The sequence below is a fragment of the Anser anser genome (genome assembly GCF_964211835.1).
Source record: "Anser anser genome assembly, chromosome: 23".
Taxonomy (NCBI): Eukaryota; Metazoa; Chordata; class Aves; order Anseriformes; family Anatidae; genus Anser; species Anser anser.
Window position 1 is genome coordinate 2,306,240 of NC_139744.1, and position 25,123 is coordinate 2,331,362.

At 67.5% G+C, this 25,123-nt stretch overlaps 2 protein-coding genes across 5 annotated transcripts; both read right to left on the bottom strand.

Annotated features, from left to right (window-relative positions):
• Nucleotides 1–136: 136 nt before the first annotated feature.
• On the bottom strand, nt 137–17,196 carry LOC310885426 (signal transducer and activator of transcription 5B). 4 transcript variants are annotated; one of them, XM_083808806.1, is made up of 19 exons: nt 17,060–17,196; nt 6,696–6,833; nt 6,381–6,537; nt 6,206–6,295; nt 5,322–5,496; nt 5,111–5,241; nt 4,883–5,034; nt 4,646–4,801; nt 4,357–4,536; nt 4,163–4,250; nt 3,796–3,918; nt 3,574–3,666; nt 3,207–3,413; nt 2,671–2,765; nt 2,464–2,594; nt 1,978–2,133; nt 1,686–1,737; nt 1,244–1,351; nt 137–1,153 (listed from the first exon to the last, which is right to left on the bottom strand). In XM_083808806.1, the coding sequence occupies exons 2-19, from the start codon at nt 6,821–6,823 to the stop codon at nt 1,027–1,029; spliced, it is 2,349 nt and encodes a 782-aa protein (XP_083664932.1). In that variant the 5' UTR covers nt 6,824–6,833; nt 17,060–17,196; the 3' UTR covers nt 137–1,026. The 4 variants fall into 4 exon arrangements, with proteins under 4 accessions (XP_083664932.1, XP_083664929.1, XP_083664931.1 ...); XM_083808803.1 differs by having other exon boundaries at nt 1,963–2,133; XM_083808805.1 differs by lacking the exon at nt 17,060–17,196 and adding an exon at nt 10,807–10,916 and having other exon boundaries at nt 1,963–2,133.
• On the bottom strand, nt 7,451–23,484 carry LOC310885522 (uncharacterized protein; the record flags this gene model as incomplete). The annotated part of the gene is made up of 3 exons (XM_083808987.1): nt 22,625–23,484; nt 17,345–21,045; nt 7,451–7,476 (listed from the first exon to the last, which is right to left on the bottom strand). The coding sequence occupies exons 2-3, from the start codon at nt 18,270–18,272 to the stop codon at nt 7,451–7,453; spliced, it is 954 nt and encodes a 317-aa protein (XP_083665113.1). The 5' UTR covers nt 18,273–21,045; nt 22,625–23,484.
• Between the last annotated feature and the right edge of the window lie 1,639 nt (nt 23,485–25,123).

Below are 25,123 nucleotides of genomic sequence, written 5' to 3' on the forward strand. Positions count from 1 at the left end.
GGGGCACCCATGCTGCCCGACCCAAGGGGGTGCGGGAAAAGGGCTCCTTCCCCACCCCCAAAAAAAAAAAAAAAACAAATTTATTAGGGCAGGGGGCTGCGCCCCCCCCTCCCAAGACACACGTGAAACCCAGAGCTTTTGTGTTACAAAAATATTCCGTGCTTTATTTACTCTGTGGTAGAAAAATAACATCGCCAGGCAACCAGAGTTTCGGGGACACGGATGGGACGAGGCGGCGGGGGGGGGGGGGGGGAAATCGGAGGGCTCCCATCCTGCCCCCCCCCACCCCCCCAGCTGCCCCATGCCCATCCCTGCCGCCCTCGCTCCGGTTCCCCTCCCGCTCTGCCCCCCCCTCGCTGCGCTGGTGCCGGAGGGGCCAGAGGGGGACACGGCGGGGCCAGGAGCCGAGAGGGGGGGGGGCTGCCAAAATCCTTGGGGGGGGGGGGGCAGAGGAGGAGATGAGGTCCGGGAGGGGACCCCCGATGGCCCCAGCATGGGCCATATCCCCCCCTCCTCCCGCCCCACGCTCCCCCCTCCCTTGGGGAACAGAGTCAAGGAGATAAAAACACCAACGCGCACATGTACATTCTTGGTGACGACTGCAGAAAGCGAATCCGGGCCCCCCCCGGGCCCCCCGCCCCGAGTAGCCCCACATTGTTTTTTTTTTGGGGGGGGGGGGACACACAGGCTACGGGAAGCGGGGCAGCTCCGGGGGCCGGTGCTTGCAGAAGCGGAAAGCCGAAGCCGGGCCTTTTTGAAAAGGAACATAGAAGGGGGGGGGGGGGGGAGAAAAAAAAACCACGCGACAAATCCGCTGCCTTTTATACAAGGGCATAAACACCAAAGAGCCGGACACCACCCTGCGTTTCTGGACAGCACAGAGCAAATCTCGGGGGGCGAGAACCCCCCCCCCCATCGCCGCCTGAACAACCCCCCCCCAGCTGGGCACAGAGACACGAACACAGCACAGTCCCCACAGTGCCGGGGGGGGGCGGGGGGCCGGCGTGGGGCCGGGACGCCCGGCGGTCACGACTGGGCGTGGGGGATCCACTGACTGTCCATGGGGCGCCGCAGCAGCTCCTCCACGTGCCTGGCCACGTCCATGGTGTCGTCGAGGTCGAAGTCGCCCTCGGGGTCCAGCACGGCGTCGGGGCTGCGGGAGGCCAGGGGGGTGAGGTTTGGGGTCGGGGGCAGGCTGCTGGAAGAGCGGGGTGGGGGGGGGGACGGGGGACCCGATACCTACTTCTGGGCGTACATGTTGTAATGGGGCTGGGAGCAGACGGCGGGCGAAGGAGCCTGGTCCATGTAGGTGGCCCCCCCGGGGGCAGCGTCGCCTGATGCGCTGACAAACCTACGGGGACGAGGTGGCACGGGCTGGGACGTGGATACGCCCTGGGGAATTTCACCCACCTCCCGGCACGGACGCAGACCCCAAACCCTATCCCCGTCCCCATAAAAAGCAAGCAACCAACGAGGTCCCAACCCTGCTGGCCGGGGAGAATTCGGTCTTTTTGGGGGGGGGGGGAGCACAGCAGCCCTTGCTTGGCCACGGCACCGCACCGCACTCTCCTCGCCCCCCAGCACTGACACGGTCACAGCCCTAGGGCTGGGAGGGCAGGGATGCAAAGCACCCGGGCTGGCTCCCCCGGGGACGATCCCGCGGCGCCGTGCGGCCTCGTACTTACTCTGGCACTACTTGCTTGATCTGTGGCTTCACGTACCCATCCACGGCCTTAGCTAGAGGGACAAAAAAAAAAAAGGCAGTGCTGAGGCTTGGAGCAGGAGGCGCGTGCTGCAAGCCTGCGGAGGGGCTGGGGGCTCACGGCACGGCGAGCTGCAGGGCCACCCCCCCGGCTGGATGTGGCCCAGGGCAGGGGGTGCCGGCAAGCCCAGGCTCCCCCCCCCCCACCCCCGGTAGGATGCACAGAGAGGGATGCGTGAGGGGTGAAGGGGCAGCGCTACCTGGCGTGGACTCACAGAGAACCGGCGTGTAGTACTTGGAGAAGACCTCGTCCTTGGGCCGGTCGGGGAACACGTAGATGAGGTAACTGAGGTCCCCGAGGCGGTCGGCCAGGGAGCGGATGGAGAAGTCCCTGGTGGTGAAAGGCATCAGGTTCCAGAACATCCTCTCAGCTGGAAAACAAGAGCGAGGACCGTGGTGATGCCCGGGGCTCGCCGTGACGGCGAAACCGGTCCAGAAAATCCCAGTTTCCTGCGCTTTATCCTTCCTGTAACGTTTAGGGACGAGGCGCAGCTCGCCAGAACGCAGGACCGGGCAGGAGCTAACGGGACCTGGGGGCGGGTTTGTCCTCATAGGGGCACCGTGCGCCTGCTGGTGACGGTGCTGGCACCGAGGGGATACACGTAGGTGCCGAAGGAACACCACGAACCCCACGGACGGGGACACTTCGGTCCCCAAACTGGGAAAGCCAAGCAAGGGGGGAGCTCGAGGGCTGCGCTCACCGGAGTCGAACTTCCACGCGATGGTGATGCCGCCGATCTCCGAGTCGCTGAAGCGCAGGAGGAAGGTGCCGTCGGGCTTGTTGATGAGCAGGTCGTGCGCCTGCTGCTTGTTCACGAAGCCCAGAATGGCCCTAGGCAGAGCGAGGGCGTCAGGGCGGGCGGGCGGGCGGGCGCGGGGCGGCGCGCGCGGGGCGGGAGGGCTCTTACCCGTCGTTCCAGTGCGGCTTCAAGTGCTTCTTCAGCACCTCCATCACGCCGTCGAACCACTGCCAGAAGGTGTAGTTCCTCCCGGGCAGGTTTTCCTGTTGAAATGTCCAGAGAATGAGCGCTCTCGTCTCCAGCCGCGTAGCTGCTGTTAAACAGCACACGCGCACACGGAGACCTGGCCCATGGCACGGAGGCCGAGGCTGCGAAGCCAGGCACCAGTTGGCCTTGTACCAGCGCCCAGCCACATGGCCCAGCCCCGGGGGAACACCAGCAATGCCTCCCCGAGGGCGCAGAGCACAGCTCCAGCCCCCCATAACCTTCCAAGCACAAAAGGCAAAGCCTTCTGCCCCGCTGCAGCTGGCTCCCGTTTGGGTTTTGCACCACTCCGACAAAACCCAGCTCCTTGGGAGGAACATGCCCCATCCTATCCCTCGGCACAAGCGCTGGCACCGTGGGCGTAGCAAAGCCCCGGTCCCGGCGCACGGCAGCACCCCGGGGCTCCCTGGCCCTCCCAGCGCCGAGCCGCCCCCCCTCACCCGGTTGAACTGGGACCAGGACACCGTGGTGCTGCTGTAATCCTCCAGGTGGGAGCTGGTGCTGTTGAAGAGCTTCTGCGCCAGGAACACCAAGTTCTCCTTCGTCAGCCCGCGGCTGCTCTGCACCTCCGCCTTGAACTTCATGTTGAGCGCCTCGCAGAGCTGCGGCCACTGCACTTTATCGGGCACCGCGAAGGGGACGCGGCCCTTGGGGGGGGGACACGGCGCAGGGTCAGCACGAAGCGCCGCCCCCTGCCACCATCCAGCCCCGAGCGCGGCCCCACCAGGCGAGCCCTGCTCCCTCCCGCAGCCCCCCGGGGCGATACGGAGCCCCTCTGGCCCCCCCCCCACGGGTGGTGGCACTCACAGGCTCCGCAAAGGCGTTGTCCCAGAGCACGGTGGCCGTGGCGTTGTTGTCCTGGCTGCCGTGCACGATCACCACCACGGGCAGGGACAGCGTCTGCCAGGAGGAAGGACGACGGGACGGGGCTGAGGTGGGAGGGGACGTGGGGCACCGCGGCTGCCCCATAGCCCCAGCCCGGCCCCACGGCGTGGGCACGGTGCCCTTGCAGCTCGCTGGTGGCTTTACCTTCACCTGGAAGACCAGCTCGTTGCCACCAACGCTGAACTGCGACTCGAAGAGGATGGTGAACTTCTCCTCCGTCACCGACTCCGCACCGCGGCGGTCTGAGCGCTTGATCCGCTTCAGGGACTGCAGGGACACGAGGGGTGAGCACGGGGGGGACAGGGGGACAGTTGGGGGACACAGGGGATAGCTGGGGGCACGAGGGGCGAGCGCATGGAAGGGGAGCGCAGGACAGCTGGGGACATGACCTGCGAACACAGCAGGGATGGCAACACAAAGGGTGACCGCGGGGGGGACATGGCGCAGATGGGGGCACGAGGGGACACGAGACGGGGTGAGCACTGGGACAGGGGGACGGGGGGGCTCTCACCATGTTGCGGAAGTGGGCGCTGAGCGTGCCGGTGGCCTGGTGATACTCCATCACGCAGCAGTTGTTGAGGATCTCCCCACTGCTCTCACTGCGTGGGAACACACGGGGTCAGGGGGACCACCAGGACGGGGGGCAGCCCCCCCACCGTGTCCTGCTTCAGCCCCCCCAGCCCCCCCCGCCCCCCCGGGCATTACTTGCGGGTGCTCTCGTTCTTCAGCAGGGCCTTGGCTTGCTGCTCGCTGATGATGGTGGCCTTCACCTGGGGGGGGTTCATGTGCACGTTCAGCTTCCCCCCCACCAGGAGCCGCACGGTGGCCGCGAACTTGGTCTGCGTCTTCAGCACCTGGGGGGGCTGCTTCTCGATGATGAAGGTGCTGGGGGGGCACGGGGGTCAGGGGCAGGCGGGCACAGAAGCCCAAGGCCCCCAACTGCCCCCCCCCCCCCCCCTAAATCCCCCCGAGCCCACGTCGAGGCCGCCTCTACCTGGTGACCAGGGCAGAGATGATGTCGGTGATGGTGCCGTTCAGCTCCGACAGCATCTCCTCCACGGGGCCAGGGATGGGCAGCTGCTGGCACAAGTGCTCGGCCCTGCGGATCTGCTGCCGGTTCTGCCAGATGATCTCCGCCAGCTTCTCGCACCTGGGGGGCAGCGAGGCTCAGCACCCGCCGTGCAAGGGCTCAGCACCCCGCCTGCCCCCCCCCCCCCCCCGGCGCACCCACCAGGTCTGCAGCACGTCCAGGGTGCCCTCGGGGGGACCCCCGTTCCCCGCCAGCTGCTGCCGGCGCTTCCACTGGATCAGCTCGTCGTCCAGGATGGTCGTTTGCTGCTTGCGCAGCAGCTGCAGCGTCTTCTGGTGCTTCTCGGCCAGCTCCTGCGAGGCGGCACGGGGTCACGGGGCGCGGGGATGGCGGCACAGCCGGCGCGGGGACGGTCCCCCCGGCACTCACCACGCGGTACTGCTGTAGTGTCTGGGCCTCCCGGTGCAGCCAAGCCTCCAGCGACGCCTTCTTCTGCTGCAGCGTCGTCTCCCGCGACAGGCGCTCCTGGGGACCCAGCTGGGAGAGCTGGGAGAACTGGGCTGGGGGACGGGGCGCAGCGTCAGGGCCGGCACCGCCAGCGCCCGGGTCCCCGCGTCCCCTCCCTGGTCCCCCCAGCCACCTTGGAGGCGCATGTTCTCCTGGTACTGGATGATGAAGTACTCCTGCGTCTGCTGCAGCTTCTTGAGCTCGTTCTCCGAGTCCTGCGTGATGAGCCGCAGCTCCTCGAAGGTCTGGTTGATCTGCAGGTGCTTCTGCGACATGGCGTCCACCAGGGAGCCGGCCGGCGAGGGGCTCTGCACAGGCACCGCCGGCGCTCAGCGCGGGTTGGGAGACCCTCCCCACCCCACCTGGGTACTGGGGGGCAATGGGGACCCTCCCCACCCCACCTGGGTGCTGGGGGGCAATGGGGACCCTCCCTACCCTACCTGGGAGCTGGGGGGCAATGGGGACCCTCCCCAGCCCACTTGGGAGCTGGGGGGCAATGGGGACCCTCCCCAGCCCACCTGCCTGATGGGGGGCAATGGGGACCCTCCCCACCCTACCTGGGAGCTGGGGGGTAATGGGGACCCTCCCCACCCCGCCTGCCTGCTGGGGGGCAATGGGGACCTTCCCCAACCTGCCTGGGAGCTGGGGGGCAATGGGGACCCTCCCCAACCTGCCTGGGTGTTGGGGGTCAATGGGGACCCTCCCCACCCCGCCTGCCTGCTGGGGGGCAATGGGGACCCTCCCCAACCTGCCTGGGAGCTGGGGGGCAATGGGGACCCTCCCCAACCTGCCTGGGTGTTGGGGGTCAATGGGGACCCTCCCTGCCCCACCGCCCCACCTGGGAGCTGGGGGGCAATGGGGACCCTCCCCACCCCACCTGGCTGCTGAGCACCCCCTGCCTCAGGGCTGCTCCCACAGCCCAGGTGACGGAGACCCCCAGCACCCCCCCCACCCTGCAGGACCCATGGCCTCCCCCCCCCCCCCCCCAAATGGTGATGCCCCTCAGCCCCCACTCACGTTGTTCGCCTCCCGCACCAGCCTCTGCTCGTGGTAGAGGATGTGCCGGATGCAGCGCACCAGCTCCATGGGGCACCGGTCGTACGTGTTCTGCACGGGAGGCGAAACTTGAGCCAGGCGTGGGGCAAGGACCCCCCCCCAGACCCCCACCCGCCGCAGCCCCCCCCCAACTCGCCTGCAGCTGCGTGGCATAATGCCCCAGCTTGATCTTCAGCAGGAAGCCGTCTTCACCCACTTGGTGATCCGCCTTCTTCTGCAGCTCCTGGATCAGCCCCTCCAGCAGCTGCGTCGCCTTCACGTTCTCCTGGGGGTTGTCGAGGTCGATGGAGTCCCTTGAGAGGAGGGGGGGGGACGGACACAGAGCGATGGCATCAGGCCAGCACGGCCCCACGGGGGGGGGCTCGGCACAGCGGGGACCCCCCCCCCCCCGGCACAGACACGGGGTGGGGGGCAGCAGGACCCGCGGGGACGGGCACCCCCCCCGACCTACCATGCCTGGCTCTCGATCCACTGCGACAGGTAGTGCCGCACCTCGATGGGGAAGTGCTGCCCGTAGAGCGCCTGCATCTGCCGCAGGGCTTCGCCCTGGAGCTGCTGCGCCTGGATCCACACCGCCATGGCTCACCACCTGCCGGGGACACGCGGCGGGCGGGCATCACGCGGGGGGGCCCCGGCACCGAGCACCCCCCCCAGATTTACAGGAGCTTCCCGGCTCCTCCTGCACCGAGCGCTGCTGGAGTCACCGCAAGGGGACGGGGGGGCCCCCGGCTGCGTGCTACCCGCTATTTTCTAGGGAAAGCCCTCGGAGAGCTCTGCTGCCAAAGCTCTGCTGCCTCGGCCGCGCCACGCAGCCGTGGTTTCCCTTTGCAGCACCGCGGGCGCACGGCCAGGGAAGCGAGGAGGGATGGGGGGGCTGGAGAGGAGCCCCAGCACCGGCCCGCCAGGAGCAGCCCCCACGGTCACATAGGATCACAGCCGCCCACCCCGCGCCCCAGCACCACAGCGTGGGGCTTTACCAAGCGCCTTTTGGGGTGACCCTGGCATCCCCACTGCTCCTTGGGTCATCGTGGGGCAGCCACACACCCACCAAACGCAGCAGGGAGACGGCACCTCCGAAAAGCCCGAGCTTTCCTCCACACCCTGCCCCATGCACAGGAAGAGGAACAATAACCCAGTTGGCTATAAATGATTTTTTCCCCTACAAAAAGCAAGGAACATTTCCACATTCACGGAAAAGGCGCTGAGTTAGAAATCCTTCTGGTAAGGAGGACCTGGGGGAGGCAATAAAAAACTGAAAGCGATGAGGGATAGGGAAAGGGGGAAGGCCGACAGCAGGATGCGTACGGGCACTCCGCAATTGCGAACAATTGATAAGAGGCCCTGATGGAAAACGCTGCTGCTGGCGGAGCTGCAGGGAACGCCAGGAATGGTTTTTTTTTTTTTACTGCGCCAGGAATGGATGAAACCCCGGGAGCAGCCCAAGCCCAGCGCAGGAACATCAGCACGGACAAAACCCAGACAAACGCTGCTCCTCCTATCGCAACGGGGTGATGTATTCCCAGCGTACAGCAGCTGAACGCTTCCTATTCCACTTCACCGTGTTGTTAAGCAACAAGTATTGCTCTGCCGCTGCGGTCAGCTCGCCATCAGGGCGGACAAAAGGCTGTGGCCTTGGAGCAGGAGCTGTGAATATTGCTGCTGGGAACGGCCGGGCGCAAACCGAGCCAGCGGCACGCCAGGGCTGGCGAGGGGAGCGGCAGGACGGCGAGGACAGCCCCGAAAAAGCACTCGTGAAGGGCTCTGACACACTCGCTATGTGCCGAAAAGCACCACCGATGCACCCGCGGGCGTTCCTCCGAGCGGCTCATTTTGGTCTCCCGTGCCTCACCCGCAGGCTGGCAAACCTCCCCGCGGAGCTGCAGGGCGCCCGGAGCGCGCCCGCAGCCGGCGCGGCGCCAGCCCCCGCCGTCACGAGCGGAGCTTCCCCGCCACGAGAGCCGGCCACGGCTTCAGCACGATCCCAAAAGGCACGGCAAGCCCCGCAAAGGGCATCCCCACCCCGCAGAGCATCCCGAGCCCGCGGCGTGACCACGCCGCAGCCGAGGTGCCGCGCTTTGCCAGCAGCCCCACGCTCCTGCATCGCACGGGCGAAGCCGTGAGCGATCGGTGCCTCGGCCGGACCCAGGACCGGCACCATCCTCCCCGAGCAGCACCCGGGGCCGGCTGCAGCAACCGGCCACACGCACGTTCGAACAATTGCAAGAGACGGGTAATTGCAGTGGTTTTTAAGCTGCTTTGCATGTGCTTAGTGCTGGCAGCGAGCTATAATCCCACCCATTACCGCAGCTCGGTTAACCAGCAGCAACTCAACAAGCCACAGCGACTTGCTCGCCGGTGACTTAGCGCCTGCGAGGCTGCACGCACGGCGGCTGGACAAGGGTCGGGGACGGGGACGGCAGCCCCCGAGGGGACAGCTCGGGCAGGGGATGCCCGCGAAGAGAAGGATGGGAGATGCGGACGATGCTTCGGCACCCAGTGGCCCCGCTGCCCAATCGGCCTTGCCAAACTGGCTGCAAAACGGGCGAAATTCACCTCAAAGAGGTTTCCCAGCGGGCTAAAGGCGGTGACGCGGGAAGGAATGCACGGAGGGGTGCGGGAGCACCCTGGGGGATAGCAGGTGGCCAAGGGACCCTCGTAAGGCAGCAGCGGGGCCGGGCTATGGCCAAAGTCCCCCTTGGCAGCCCCGGAGCCTCCCAGACACAGTGGCGGGCTGGCGGCCAGCTCCGGATCGCGTGCTGCAGGAAAGCCAGAGCCCACGGGCGAGCAGACAAAAGGAGGGAAGTGTCTCACAGGGCGAGGCTGGCAGCGGCGCGTTCCCATGCGCGGCGAGCACGGCAAAGCCCCGCCGCGGGCAGCTCCTGCCCCGGGGCCTGCACCCAGGGGCTGCTGCTCGCCCCAGCGAGCCGGCTCGGGCTGAGCCACGGGATGCTTATGGGATGCTCGTGGCGCAGAGCTATGGGGTGCTGGGGGCACAGAGCTGCAGGATGCTCGCGGGACACTCCTGGCGCAGCGGTGGGATGCTCACGGCACAGCCGTGGGATGCTGGGGGCACAGCCATGGGATGCTCGCGGGACGCTCGTGGCACAGCCACGGCACACTCCTGGCACTCAGCTCACAACCCAGGTTCACCCCCTGCCCTCACCCCGCCACCGCCACCGAATGCAGCCCCAGCTCCCTTCCTGCACCCCGCAGAGCCAGCTAAAGCCCGGGGGGGGGGGGGGCCACCAAAGGGCTCTGGCTACACCCCCCACACACGCCTGCCCCGTGCAGCCCCTCTGCCGCCGTGGCTCCCGCGCTGCCCTTTGCCTGGCGCTCCCCCGGCCCCGCGGAGGGGGGGTTCTGGGTGCAGCTTCCTTCCCGGCAGGGAGCGCGGGGCCCCAGCGGCGGTGCAGCCGCGGCGCCGGCTCCGTCCCGCCGGCACGTAGCAGCCCTGCGCCCGCCGCAGTAAACACACGGACACGTGGTTTCTCGGCACCTCCGGGAGCCCACGATCGCTTCCAGGTCAGAGCCGGCCTCGCTGGCGGCCGCAGGGCCGGACCCCGCGCTCCCAGCAGGGTTGGTGCTGCCGGGGGGGGCGGGAGTCGTCTCCGGTCCTGCCCTGGGGGCATCACGCCTGCCCCCGCCGGATGGGAGCCCGCATCCCCCCGAGATGGCAGCCCCATGCTGGCTCCCCTCTGGGGCAGGATCCGGCCCCCAGCCCCCAGCCAGGCCCCGGGAATGGTAACGCTGGCAGCCGACAGTGGCTGCTCGGCACATGGATGCGCTCCAGTCCCCTCCCGACCCCCCTTGCAGACAACCGCTCGTCCCCTGCATGCCACACGTGTGCCTGGGGGATGCACGGAGCCCCCCGGGGCAGCCCCTATTGGCTCGACCCCCCCGGGGCTGCCCCAGCTCAGCCCCCTCGCCTCGCACGTGGCCGCCGCGCACCGCGTCCTGCCCTGCCCGGAGGGGACACGAAGGGCTCGGCACGCACCCAAAGGGGCCCGGAGCCCACGGGCAGCCGTGCCACGGCCTCCCCACGCATGGCTTTGGTGGGGGGTGGATGAGCCCCCGGGGACGGTGCTCAGTTCCTCCACAGCACCGGACCAGCAGCACCGGCTGGGTGCCCATCCCGCGGCCGTACTCACCGGGGGTCAGCGCCGCTCTGCCCGCTGCGGCCCCCCCCCCCCCGCCGGGGGCAGCCCGGCCACGGCTCCGGGCAGGCGCTGCCGGCGCAGCCGGGCTCCCGTTGCGGCCGTTTCGCAGGCTGCGAGCTACAGGAAGGAGCCGAGAGCAGCTATTTCCTTCCAAAATGTCAGCTGCCTGCGCAGTCGGGCAGCGCCGGGCTCCGGCAGCTTCCTCCGCTGCCGCCTGCATGGTGCGGCCGGGGGCACGGGGCCGGCGCCCCCTGATCCTTAACCCCGCAGCGGGGCACGGCCTCTCCCCGTGGGGCTGAGCCCCCCCACCCCACCCCGGTGCCCCCACACCCTGAGGGCAGCCGGGGAAGGACCCGGAGGACGGGTGCGGGAGGGATGCGGGAGGGACGGAGGGCTTGGACTCACCTGCGCCCCACGGCTCCGCTCGCGGCCCCGCGCCTCCCCCGGCGCACGGCACCGGGGCAAAGCCCCCGGAGAGCGGCCCCCGGCCCCCCCCCCGCCCGCTCCGAGCTCCCCAGCGAGCACCGGGCTGCGCCGGGGCCGGCGTGGAGGGCAGCCGGTGCTGGAATTGGCGCGGCTCGCCCCTTCTACGCCTGCCTGTGGTTTCCAGCTTTCGGTCGAGAGGTGGAGGCAGCGCCGGGCGCAGGAGGCGAGCTCCTTCTAGAAGCGCGGCGCTTTGATGGCTTCTGGTCGCCTCGTGCACCAGAGCGGCGGCGGCCGAGGGCTCGGCCCTGGCGGCATCAAGGTCGGCGCCCTGCCCGCCACCGGCCTGCTGCCCACGCTGGAAACCGCCCGTGCCGGGGCAGGGGAACTCGGGGCTCACGGCCGAGGCATCGGCGGCTCTGAAAATTCACTATTTCCTCCCCGGGGCAGGGCCGAGGGCCCAGCAGCCGGCGGGCGGAGGTGCGCTGCCCGCTCTGGGCTCTCCCATCCGGCAGCGGCCCCGTGGGCCGGCGGCTTTGGGAGCCAAAATGGAGAACTTGAGCTCCGACAGGAACAAGGAAACCCCAAACGCGGCCTGACGCTGTCCAGGGGGAGAAGCTGGCCGCGCCCGTAGGTGGCAGCGCCCCAGGGCCCCTGCGCAGCCTCAGCACGGGCAGGGAGCAGCGCTGCCACCCGAAAACCCGCAGCCAGTGACTCAGGATGGCAGCAGGGACTGCCTCCAGGTGACATTACTACGAGCCGCCGGCGCTGGGTTCGATTTGCCCTCTGGCATTTGAAGCCTTCGGGAACGCGTGGCTCCCCTCTGCAGATTTTCCCTCACGACCACAAAGGCCCAGAAACCTGCGTCATAACAAAACCACCGAAATACCCGACGAAATCCCGGCGAAATCCCTCGAATCCAGGGGCCGAGAGACAACAGCCAACAGCTCCTGCGCGCTGCAGGAGCAGCCCCCGGCTGCCCCCCCCCCGGCTCACCCCAACCCCGCGCGTCCGACGGAGCACAATATTTTCCCCGACACACCGAAAGCCCAGCACGACGGCGAGGAGCCCAGCCCTGCCCCACACCTCGGGATGCAGCACCCGTCGGACACGGTGCCAGCCCCTGCTGGCACGCAGGGGACCGGGCGCAGCCACCCGGGACCTGCACCCCCCCCCCCCCCTCGCACCCACCAGCCCCAGGGCACGCCGCTAATTCCTGCCCAGACCCAGCACAAGCCCGGGAGGGCCGGGCTGATCGGAAGGACGCGAGGATTAAGCTCATCGCAGCGTCGAATTAGTCCCGATTTGGGGCTGGAGACACAATTTCATTTTATCTGCCATGCCCCGGCGAGCGCGCACAATCGGGCTAATCCAGTTACCTGCCCAGCGGGATTTGCAGCGCGGAGCCCAGACGGGGCAGCGCAGGCACCGGCGGCCCCGCTCCATCCCGGGGGGAGGACGTGTGGGAGCCACCGACGGGGGACCCGCAGTGACCCCCCCCACACACCTCTGCCTCCCCCGGGGGTCCCGGCGCAGCTGGCAGCATCTGGGCTCCCTTGGGTGCAGACGAGCAGCCAATTTGCGTGCCCGGTCAGGAGGAAAACTGCCTGCTGTCGGTGCATGCATGCCGAGGCTTCCCGCCCTGCCGCGGCACACCGGGCAGGCACTTTGGGGGTTTTTTTGGGGGAGTTTTTAGGAGCTGAGGCGCAGGTGGCACAATGCAGCCCCGCGGGGAGATGCTCTCGGAGCGGGGCAGCAGAGCAGGCAGGGAGGCAGAGCAAACCTCGCTGCAGGAGGAGGGGGCGTGCAAACACCCCGGGAAGCCGGGAGCAGAGGGAACTCGTCAGAATGGGAACAAAAAGCCAACACACGGATGTTTGAGGCAACAAAATCCCATTCCTAGCAGCACCCCGGGGCTGGCGGGTCCCTCCCACGGTGGTGGCAGAGCTCAGCGTTTGCCTTCACGCTCCCGGTGCCCGGCGCACGCCCCGGCTACCCCGCGGAGCGGCACCGTGGGGATGCAACCCCCACAAACACGGGGATCAAAAACCAGCCGGGTCCTGCCCATGCCATGCCGTGGCTCCTGCTGGGGGTGCGGGCAGGGCAGCGTGACCCCCCCGGCAGCGTTCAGGGGGCAAAGCACAGCCCAGGAGCCGGAGCCGGCGGCGCTCTGCGGGATGGCAGCGCCTGCTCCGCCAGTGGGAGCAGCACCCGGGGGCACCACAGCCCCGAGTTCAGCAGTGACACTTGGCACGTGGGCGCGGGCTGCGCCGCAAATCCCCCACCTAAACATTTCTAAGAGGCCTAGGTGACGAATGGGTTTATAAAAGGAGCGTGCCGGGGCCGAGGCAGCTGTGCCGTCGAGCCCCGAAGCGCCAGGGCTGCGTTTGAACAACAGCTAGGCCAGGGATCGTTTTACAGCTGTGTTTTAGCCCAGGCGAGGGGCTGCGATGTGCCACAAGCGAGACCTGCCTCTTTTCCCTGTAAAAGCTTTGCAGGCGGAGGAACACAAAGCCAGACAGGGGCACTCGGCCGCCGGGGCTGCGCAGGCGCTTCCAGCCCCGGCCGAGCACCAGCCTTTTCCCCAATTCCCTCCCCAGGCAGAGCCCTGCCGGAGCCCGGCCTCTCCGTACGGCAACGAGAGGAAGACGCGAAGTCACAGCGAGAAATGGAGATTGCAAAACTCACCAGCGGCCGCTTCAAAAACGGGGAGCAGCGTCGCGACCATGTCCCGGACCGGCTGCGGCATCCCAGCCGCCAGAGCCCCGCTGCGGAGCCAGGCGGGCGCGCATCGCTCCCGGGCTGCTCGGAGAGCGCGCCCCGGGGCGAGAAGCACGCCCTTCTGCAGGCAGCCGGCGCTCCCGGCCCCTCTGGTGCAGCTAGATGGGTGGATTCTGCTTTATCAGCAACTCGGCTCACCCCTATCGGCCAGGAAGCCGTGTTCACATGTGTGCCTCCCCCTCGACATTTCCCAACGCGGCAGGGAGAAGCAGTTCACGGCAAACGTACCTTTTATCAGCCAGCAGATGTTGCTAGAACTGTTGCTGCATGTAAAATACGGGGCATGCCCGGCGCAGCTTGGATCCCTGCACCGGACACGCGGTGCCAGGGTGAACACCCCCGCCCCCCTTCCTCCCGGGATCAAAACACTTGAGGGTTGCAAAATAGACACCCCATGAAAGGAAAGGCACGCCACAGAAACATTACAGCTGTCGAGGCTGCTCCTCCTGGAGCATGCTGGAGCCCCGGGGCAGGCTGAGCCCAGCCAGCAGCCGGCACAGCCTCCGGGGCCAGAGCCCAGCCCTGACCCCCAGCCCGGCTGGGGGGAGCCAGGAGCGCCACCAGCACCCCCGGGAGCCCCTCGAGCAAGGGGACGGTGCCCCCGCGACGCAGGCACCCCCACTCCACCTTCCTGCCGTGCCCGGGGACTGCTGCGAGGCCCCTCGAAGGCTTACAGTAATTCCTTGCAGAGCAAAAAAGTCATTTCCCAGCTGACGGGGCCGCTTTACTGTACGCAGCACGGCACAGTCACCGCTCACCGCCCGGCCGCCCACGCGGGGCAGGAGTACAAGGAGCAGGGATTTTTCGCGAGCAGGGTATCTGGGTTTTGCTATCACTCGAGAGAGAGCTGGGAAACCCCACGGCGAAGACCTCACAGCCTGTTTGGAGTCAGCACTTCCCCTGCAGCACGAGGGGAAGGTCCCTGCAGCGGCTCCGTGTCACTCATGGCGCAGAGCATCCCCGGCGGCTGCTCCCCGGCCCCGAGCGCTCGGGCGAGCATCCCTGGTGGGGCCACATCCCCCCCCCCCGAGGCACCGGCGTTGTGCTGCAGAGGGACAAGACAGGCGCATTGAAGCTGGTGATGCAGCTCCAGAGACAACTGCTGGGGGGCCAGGCACCCCCCGAGGGGCCACACCATAGGAAAAGCCCTGAAATGCGGCGGTGGTGACAGCAGCCCATCGCTCCCCGTTTCCAGCGTGGGCTCCCCCAGGGTCAGGCTGTTGACGCCTCTCGGTCTCAGCGGGAGCTCCTCCTCCCATGCTGTGCAGCACGGCACGGCCGGTCGCCTCCCCGGTGCTGGGGGCAAGCCCCGAGCTCCAGGGATGGTTGCACAGCCCACGGCGAGGGGCTCCATCCTCGTGTCAGGCACTCGGGAGCCAAAGCAAGTCAGGCTGGGATCCTGCAAGCTTCGGGAGCCCCAGAGCTTGCTGCAGCTCCCCCATGGGCGCGTGAGGCAGACACCCCTAAAACCTTCACCTCCTGACCCCAGAGCAAGGCGCCGGGCCCCAAGCACCCTTCCAGCACCACCAGGTAAGGATTGCCGTGCTGGTGCACGAGGCCAGGCTGCTTCCCCGGTCCCCGCGGCACGGGCCAGGCTCTGCAACCGCCCCGCACCAGATGCCCCGCGCAGGATCCAGCTCCAGGGCTTGCACAAGCTCCGCGCTGCAGCCACGAGCTCTGATGGAGGTGCAGGGCTGGCAGGGGGGCCAGGGGTGTCCTGCTGCACCAGCACAGCCCACAGCATGCTGCTGGCGAGAAGCACGCCTGCTTGCATCCTCCGGGCTTCCCAAGGACGTCGCCAAGAGCTGACGGCGTGTTGGGGTTTAACCCACGTTCCCCCAGAGCACGGGGGCCGGGCAGCACCGCAGCTCTGCTCCGGTCGCCGTCCTCCAAAAGCCCCAGGTGCTCCACAGGCTCCTGGGGACTTTCTGAGCCCATGCCCTGCCACGGGTGAGCCCTGTTGCCCCAGAAAGCATGGCACGGTCGTGCCATGCCGCAGCGTGGCCCATCGATGAGAGCCAAGAACCCACGGGCAAATTGCCGGGGGTCGCCTCCCCTCCCCGAGCCGTGGGGCTCTCCCGAGCAAGGTGGGGCGCGCGGGGCTCCAACTGCAAGCTCTCGCGAGCCAACGGCCCCAGATCCGAGCTGCCATCGGAGGTGTTACCGCCGTCAGCAGATCAGGCGGAGGTGCCTGAGCCGGGCCATGCCCCCGGGGACGAGCCCTCACCCGGGGCTGGGTGCTGGCACCCCGGGGCCCTGCAGCGTGGCCAGGAGCACCCGGAGAGCCCTGCCTGGCACGGGCCCGCCGGCTGGCCGGACCCACGCAGGGCCCTGACAGCTCCTATATCCTATCCGACAGGTGGCTCTCCCTCCCGAGGGGTCGTAATTAGCCCTGCCGCTAACGCCGGCCGGCAAACGAGTTGGGTGAAAGGCCACCGGGCGCCGCACGCCAGGGCGCTCTCGCCGCTCCCATCTTGGCCGAGGGATTTATTTTCCATCCCGCTGCGGCTCTGCCCAGCGGCACGCCGCTGCCGCCGTGCTCCTGAGCACTGGCGAGCAGGAGGGGGCTGCCCCGCTTTTCCCCCCCCCGTCACCCCAAGCCCGGGGGGGTGCCAGGCTGTCCTGGGCACGGCGCACGCGACCTCCCCAGACACCGTTTGGGCACTTTCCGAGTTGCCTCCCGGAGGCAGAGCCGCTGACGAGCGGCCCCCTCCCGCACCGCCGCGTCCTCGGCGGCTCCAGCCCTGCAGACGGCGGCCCCCCCCGGTGCCGTGTGGCCCCCCCCGGTGCCGTGGCCCCCCCCCCACGGTCCCGTTTCCCCCTCCCTCCCCCCAGTTCCTTGTGTCCCCCCCCCCCCGGTCCGGGATGCGCCGTGCCCCCCGCCGGGCTCCGCGCAGCGGCCGCGCAAAGTCCGCGCCCCCCGCGGGGGCGTGCGCCCGGCCCGGCCCGCACCTGCCGGGCTCCGGGGGGGGGCCGGGGACACCCGGGGGGGTCCGGGGAAGGTGGGGGCCAGGAGCTGCCGCCGCCGGGGTTCCCGGTCCCGGTTCGCCGTCGAAAAAAAGCGAGGCCAAGGGCCCTGCGCCGGGCCCCGCCGCGAAGTTGCGTTTGGCCGCCGCGAGTTACGAAACAGCCAAAATATTTACCAAAAGGAGGAGGGGAGGGGGGGGGGGAGGCAGAAAAAAAAATAATAAAAACGAAATAATCAACATTTTAAAAAGCCGAACGGCACCGAACCCCCCGACGGCGCCTTGGCACGGCCGCGGGTGCCCCCCCCCCCTCCCCGCATCGCCCCCCGGGAGCGCGGCGCTGCACGGCCCGGCCCGGCCCGGCTCGGCACGGCTCGGCCCGGCCGCCCCCCGCGCCCTGTTTACGGCCGCGGAAAGCGAAAGCGGGCCCGGCCCGGCCCGGCCCGGCTCGGCACGGCCCCGTTCGGCGGCCCCGCGCCCGCCCCTACCTGCGGCCGCGGCGGCGGCTGCGGCTCCGCTGGCTCCGGCGGCTCCCGGCGCTCGGCTCCGCCGCCGCTCTGCCCCCTCCGGCCGCCGCCGCCGCCGCCGCCGCTGCCTGCGCCGCCCCCCCCCGCCGCCGCCCGGCCCGGCCCGGCCCCGCTCGGCCCCGCTCGGCCCGCCCCCGCCGCCGCTGCACCGCCCCGCCCGGCACCGCCGCCCCCCCCCCCCCCCGCACCGGCACCGGGCACCGGGCACCGGGCTCCGGCATGGGGGTTGGGAACCGGTATCGGTACCGGTACTGGGTTTGGGCACCGGGTATCGGTACCGGTACTGGGTTTGGGCACCGGGCACTGAGTGTTGGGACTGGCACCGGTATTGGTACCAGTATTGGGTTTGGACACCGGGCACGGGATGTTGGCACTGGCACTGGGTATCGGTACTGGTACCAGGTTTGGACACCGGGCACCAGGCACTGGGAACCAGCACTGGGCGTTGGTACCAGTACCAGGTTTGGGCACTGGGCACTGGGTGTTGGCACTGGCACCGGTATCGGTACTGGTACCAGGTTTGGACACCGGGCACCAGGCACTGGGAACCAGCACTGGGCGTTGGTACCAGTACCAGGTTTGGGCACTGGGCACTGGGTGTTGGCACTGGCACCGGTATCGGTACTGGTACCAGGTTTGGACACCGGGCACCAGGCACTGGGAACCAGCACTGGGCGTTGGTACCAGTACCAGGTTTGGGCACTGGGCACTGGGTGTTGGCACTGGCACCGGTATCGGTACTGGTACCAGGTTTGGACACCGGGCACCAGGCACTGGGAACCAGCACTGGGCGTTGGTACCAGTACCAGGTTTGGGCACTGGGCACTGGGTGTTGGCACTGGCACCGGTATCGGTACTGGTACCAGGTTCGGGCACCGGGCACCAGCATGGGGACTGGGAACGAGGTGTTGGTACTGGCACTGGCACCGGGCACTGGCACTGGCACCAGGCACCGGGCACCAGCACCAGGCATCAGTACTGGTACCAGGTTTGGGTGCTGGGTGTTGGCATCAGCACCAGGCATCAGTACCACCAGTACTGGTACTGGGCACCAGCACGGGCACTGGGAACCAGGTATTGGTACCGGCACTGGGCGCTGGCACTGGGCATCAGTACTGGTACCAGGTTCAGGCAGTGGGCACTGGGTGTTGGCACTGGCACTGGGCACCCACATCTGGGCATCGGTATCACCAGTACTGGTACCAGGCACTGGGGACTAGCAGCCGTACTGGGCACTGGCACTGGTACCGGGTACAGGCACTGGGCACCGAGCACTGGCACCGGTACCTGGCACTGGCACCAGGCTCTGAGTATTGGCAGCGGCACCGGGTGCTGGCACCAGCACTGGGCACCAGCACAGACACCGGCACCAGGGCCAGCACCAGCACAGCACCGGGCACTGGGTGGTGGCACCAGCACCAAAGGAGCTGCGAGCTTTAGTTCTGGTTACAGGGGGAGAAAAAACCAGCCTCAGGCATTGGCACCGGGTACAAGGGGAGCCCCAAACAGTACGGGGATTGGTGCTGGGCAGGGGGGGAGCCCAAAACAGTACCGAGCATGGGCTCCGGCCTGCACCAGCAGTGGGATCTGGCAGCAGGCACGGGATGCTTGTACTGGGGGATCTGCTCCAACACCGGCACGTAACGGGGGAGCCCCCAGCAGCACCGGGCACTGGGCTCCAGCATCCCCCTCGCCGCCACCTCTGCCCGCAGGACAGGCTCTTCTCCCCTCCGCCAGTGCCAGCCGGCCCCTCCGCGCTGCATCCTGCTGGTTTTGGGGCTGCGGCGGAGCTGGGGATGCTGCCTTTTGCCCCAAGAAGGGTTTCTGCCTGGTTTCTCCGTGCTCCGCTGCCTGCAGGCCTGGGCTGCTTCCTGCTCGCGCGGAGCCTCTCCCCGGCAGGTCTCCTTGAGGGCCGGGGAGGCCGTGGCAGGGTTTGCACGTGAGAAAGGAAATCGCCGCTGAGATGCAGGATGAGTAACTCCAGCACCCCAAATCCCACTGGCTATGCAGACTTCCTTATTTCTGGTAAATCAGCGACAAGCACGTGAGGGCTGCCCCGTGCCAGGAGCGCGGGGCCGGGGCTGCTTGAGCGGCAGGGAAAGCTGTTGCTGCGCCAGTCCAGGGAGCTCCAGAGACAGAAGCAACCCAAAACGCAGCACTGACGAGGACGGCACGGTCCCCAAGTGCCACCGCAGCTGCAGCTCCCGGCAGAGCACGGCTGGGTTTGGGCAGTGGCCGAGGCTGGGGCTGCTGCGGGACCGGAGGCCAGCCCTGCGTGGCAGCGTCTGCGGGGTTTCTCAGCACCCGCCGAGCACCCGCTCTGCCAGGACACGGTGCCCAGCGTCCTCTCCTCGCTGCTGCAGTACGGGGCGATTGCACCAGGCCCACCCCGTGAAATGAGCTCGCCCACCCCGTTGGGATGGCAGTGCCCTCTCCTGCTGCAAATCCCAGGGGCTGGCACCACGAGGACCACGGGCACGGCTGGAGGAGCTCCGCACCTTGGCCGGCAGCAGGTCCCCAGCCCCGCCGCAACCTCTTGCACCCAATGGGACAAGGAGGATGGGAGCAAGGGCAGGGGACAGGCAACGGGGGAAATGGGGCACCCAGGGCGACGGGGCACCCGAGGGCGACGGGGCACCCCGGCAGCAGGGCAGGCTGCTGCGCGGCACAGCGGTGGCGGGGCAGGAAGCAATACGTGCCGTGCTCGTTTCTGCTTGAGCGCTCTCGCCAGCCTCATGGGATCTCCTGGGCTTTCACTTTCGTTACCGGTTAATCTTCTGCGGCCTGAAAAAACTCTGGAGGGAACTTCAGCGCGGCGCTCAGGGCTGCGCCCGGCCGGCACAGCACCGGCCACCGCAGGGAAGCCGGGAGAGAAGGGCTCTGCTCTCCTTGCTCCGGTGGTGGGAGTGCTGGGGCAGGATCGTTACCAGCCTGGTTAATGAGCCAGCAATTGCAAATCGCTCTGCGATCATGTAGGAGCACGGCCCCGTGTTCTCACCTCTGCATTATTATTATTTTTTTTTGTCTGTTGCTTTTGTACTTAAGCCTTTCTCTTGCTTTCCAAGGAGTGCAGCAGTGGGAGCAGGAACACAGTGGGATGCTCTGGACTCTCTTTTCCTGCAGCCACAGCTTTGGTGAGCAAAGGCAGGGCCTTCCCCTGGCCTCCACGGCCCCCAGGCCCTGGGGCTGTGTTTTCCTGCCGACGCTGACACCCCCAGCCGCAGCCCATCTCCAGTCCCAACTCGCAGCATCCAAAATATCCAATAAATAAACGTCTGCAGAGCGAGCAGGCACCACCCCAGCACCTGCTCCATCCAAAACCAGCTGCAAAATGCTGCTTTTTGGCTCATTACCCCCTGCAATGTCCCCAAAGCATCCCAAAATTAACGCTACAGCCTGGGGGGGACAAGTGCCAGCAGCGCCGGGTGCTCCCAGCTCGCCCTGAAGTGTTTCCTTGCCTGCTCGGGTACGCTGGGGAGGCACCTCCTGCACCCGGGGCTGACACATCGCTGCTGAGCTGCTGCCAGCCAGCCCTGGCCGCCTTCCCCAGCGCTCCCACTGTGCTCCAGACGTCGCGGGGAGGTGAGCCGGGAGCCCGGTGAGCCGCAGACGGACTTTTTTTTCCACCAAGACAAAGGAAAAGAGAAGAAATCAGCTGAAGGCTTGCACTCCCTGCCCTCTCTGCCTTTACTAGGAAAGCTCCCACTCCACGAGTTGCATCACACGGACAAACGGCTTTCACAATCCCTGGCCCATGAAACCTCCCAGCGCTGTCAGCCAGGCACTGGCTGCTCCGGCCGAGAAAATCAAGGTCGTCGGCACCGCCAGCGAGGGACGGGCCCTGGGGCAGCAGCTCCTGGTCCTCAGGAAGGGCACGAGGCACATGGAAAGGCCGGGAGATGAACGCGAACCTCTGTGTGTTCGCTCTCCTCTGACCTCTTCCACCCCTTTTTAGTAGGGAAAAAAAAAAGGAAGACATTAACGATGGGAGAGAAAGCGGAGTTCCTCTATCCCGAAAGGGCAATGGAATCAAATCACATGAGAGCAAATCCCAGGGAAAACTCTGAGCTGGCTGGCAAAAATGTTACAGGAGGGAAATTTTCCTTTCTGGAGGGAGGACAGGACCGGGCACACCGCGCGTTGCGAGAGGGCGGCCCCAGCCCGGCCCTGCGGCTGCGCTGGTGGAGGCTCTCCAGGACCCATCCCGGCAGGACGGATCCTGCAAACAGCAGGGGAGGCTCCTGGGGCGTGAGGCCAGCCCTCAGCTCCCACCTCTGCCATTTGGGGCCGGGAGCCAGGCAGTGAGACCCCACGGACGGGAGAGGTAGTGCTGGGGCCGAGCTTCGGCATCCCCAATGGCGCAGGGCAGAGCGGCGCCTTGGAGAGGGCCGGGGAGGTCGTGTCCAGCCCTCCCCGTGCAGCAAAGCACCCGGCACCTCTCACAACGGCCCTCGGGAAGCCTCAAAAAGCATCTGGGAGGTAAACGGTGTCCAGGCTGAGCCGGGGCCGAGCGCTTTGTCATCTCGGATGAGCTCAACAGGATGCCGGGTGATGCTGCGCATTCAGGGGAGAGAGGGAGCACGGGGCTTCGTAATTGATTTCCTAGAAAATTGCCTCTCCTGCCTCCTCTGTTTGGAGCACGAGCGTGAGGAGCACAAGCGCAGCGGCCTTCTCCTCTAAGTGGCATCTCGAGGGTCTTAATTATTTTTCAGGACTGGAAGCATTTATTTAGGCAGCTGCTGGAGAGGTCCCGAGGGGGCTGGTTGCTGCCCTTCCCTCTCTTCCCCAAAAGCCCTCCCAGTACGTTTTGTAAGCAAGGCTCCTCTGCAGCCCTCGGCGCCACTCGAGGGATGTGCATGGCACAGGGCTTCATGTTCTCAAGCACAAAAGCCATCGAATGGGGCAGCTGCAGGCTGAGCCCCTGCTCAGCACCCCGGTGCTCGTCGGGAGGATTCACCCAGGAGCGCGGCCTCGTCTCCGCCGGGGCTCCCACCCGGTCCCAGACAGACGTTAAGTCCAGAAAAATACACTGTGATAATCCAGCCTGGGTAACGAAAAACAGATGAATCCCCAAATTAGTCACAGCTTTGTGCTTTCCCACTCCAACATCCTCGGTTAAAAATGCTCGGCGAGGGCACAGCCGCGGGGAGGCTGCTCTGGCACCGCGGGGTCCCGCTGCTGCCGGCACGGTGCCCGGGTGCTGCTGCTATGGGTGCTGCTGCCCTGGGTGCTGCTGCCCTGGGTGCTGCTGCCCTGGGTGCTGCTGCTCCGGCTGCACCCACCTGCAGGCAGAACCCCGCAGTGGGGCTGAACCCTGCAGTGCCCGGCGAGCCCCAGGCATTTCCCACCCCGTGCGGATTTCCCGGCACTGGAACCGCTCTCGGTCCTGTCCCCACGCCCCAGCCCTGAGTCAGAGCTGATTCCTCCCAGCCCCCTGCACCGTGCAGCAGGACCCGGGGACCCGGGGACCCGGTTGCCACCGATTGCCGGCAGCCCCCTCCTCGCCGTTTCTCCCCGTGCACCCACCCAGCTCCCACGGTCCCAAAGCTCCCCGCGCGCTGCGCTCGGGGTCCGCCTGACCCCGCTGCGGCACCGGGGGCCGCTCCGGCGGGCGAAGCCTGCGGGCTGCTCTCATTTCTTTCGGGCCTCCTCACGCACACACACACTTGGGAAGGGGCCATTTCCTGCAGCGCCGACTTAGTCATCCTTTGAGGTTCTTCCCATCCAGCCCGTGCCAGCTGCCCTCGGCAGCGATTTCCCCGCCGCAGAGCACGGGGGAGCTGGGCACCTCCGCAGCCCTGGGGTGGGACGGGGAACGGGCTCAGCAGGGCACGGGTGGGCACGGAGGATGGGGACGAACCCAAATCTGCAAACGGGGCAGCAAGGGCACCAAGAGCTGCTGCTGGCTTCGCCCTGCTGGCTTGGACTTTTTGCTGCCCCGACCCCGGCTGTGCTGGAGGAAGATGCCAGAGGACAGCATGTCCCGGGCACGGAACATCTCTCAGGCCTCCAGATTTAACTAAACTGGGCCATAAATCATCCTCTGGGGAGTGGGGGGATACACTCAGTGCTGCCAAAGACGGGGTGGCCGCTGGGCGCAGCCTGGTGGCCCAGGGCATGGTTGTCCCCAGGGACTGGAGCCTGACGCAGCGGGGTCGGTGCTGGGAGCCGGTTGGGTTTATTTCTGCCGTGGCCACTCCGGGAGCCGCATCCTGCCGGCCACCATGGCTGGGAGACATGCAGGAAGATCTGCTTGGAGGCAAAACCCCGGGGATGGACAAGGGATGGAGGCCACGAGCTGCTGGTGGAGAGCAGGGGATGGAGCTGGGAGCACGGAGCTGCTGTGCGGGGAGGAGAGCGGGGGGCCCGGGGCACCTTGGAGGAGCTGCTGCAGTGGAATACCTGGAAGGGCATTCGGTCCGAGGGGGAATTTCCACAGGAAACCTCTGCTTCCATCCTCCCAGATTCAGCTGAAAGCAACCCTAGCGAACGCTCAGGCTCAGCAGCCAGGAAGCTTTGAAGCCCGGGCAGGAGCTCTTTGTTCCCTCGCATCGTTCATCCAGCTGGGAAAAACAAAAAAAAAAAACAGCCAGCTTTCTGCTCACGGAAAAACACAGAGAAATAACAGCCAGCACGGGGTCCGCAACGCCACCAGGAGCCCTCCACCAGCCCCATAAGTGCTGCTGCACGCAGGGGTCCCATCCAGCACCCACGGCCCAGCCGGCACCGAGGGCAGGAGCATCTGGCCGGGGGTGTCGGGAGCGGGGGCTCAGCGGGAGCACTCGGCCCCCACCTCGCACCGGTGCCGCCGCGCATCCCCGCGCTCCCCAGGTTGCCACAGAAACGGCTCGGGCTCGGCCGGCTCCTGCCATAAACACGCTGCTGCCGCGGGTCAGCCCAGTTCAGCATCGCCTCCCCAGCCTGCAGTGAGGCCTCATGGAGCCGGGGGTCCCTGGTGCGGGATGCACCCGGTGTGGGATGCACCCGGTGAGGGATGCACCCGGTGTGGGATGCACCCAGTGCAGGATGCACCCAGTGCGGGACGCACCCGGTGTGGGACGCACCCGGTGCGGGATGTACCCGGTGCGGGATGCACCCGGTGCGGGATGCACCCGGTGAGGGATGCACCCGGTGCGGGATGCACCCGGTGAGGGATGCACCCGGTGCGGGATGCACCCGGTGCGGGATGCACCCGGTGAGGGATGCACCCGGTGCGGGATGCACCCGGGCCGAGCACAGTTGGGTTCAGGCCAGGCTGCAGGAACGGGAACCGGGGCCGAGGCGGAAGCAAGAAAAGCAGCAAAAAGCAGGAACCCGAAAGCAAGAGCAGCCCCAAGCCCCCCCCGCCCCCCTTCCCCAGGGACCCAGTGGTGTCCCTGCAGTAGCTGGAACTGGAGGAGCAGCACTGGGGACAAGCCCAGATCCCGCTCATCCTCGCGGGGCAGCGGGATGGGGACGGGGACACAGCCCACGGGACCGGCACCCACTCTGGGGGGGGCTGCGGTGGGAGCCCGGGGTGGGCGAAGCACCAGGAGCAGCTCGGGGGTCCCCCGCGCTCAGGGAACAGCTCGCAGCCCCCTGCCCAGCCGACGGGCGCGCAGAGGGATGGCCGCACGCAGTGGCATTTGGGGACCGCGCTGCGCCCGGCTCTGACCTCTGCCACACCTGGCAGCGGGCACCGCCGCCGCCGCCGAGACCTTGCTTGGCTCTGCTCTGCTGCGTATTAAAGTTTGAGCGTGATGCAATGTTTGCCTGTTGCTTTAGGAGGTTGAGGAGGCAGGGATGGCGCTTGGCTCGGGCGGCCGGGGCTCGCGCTCGGCAGCTCAGCACAAAGCCGCCCTTGTGCGTCGAGCTGGCGGCGGGGAGGGAGCTCAGATGGGCGGCCGGAGCCGCGTCCCCGTCCTCACTTCAGGTTTCACCTCGGTGGCCGGCGGAGAAAAAGGACGGCGGAGACTGCAGAGCCTCTCCCCCTTTGCAGAGCAGCAGGTACGGGGCGTTTCGCTCGTGCAGAAAGCCTCGCCGAGC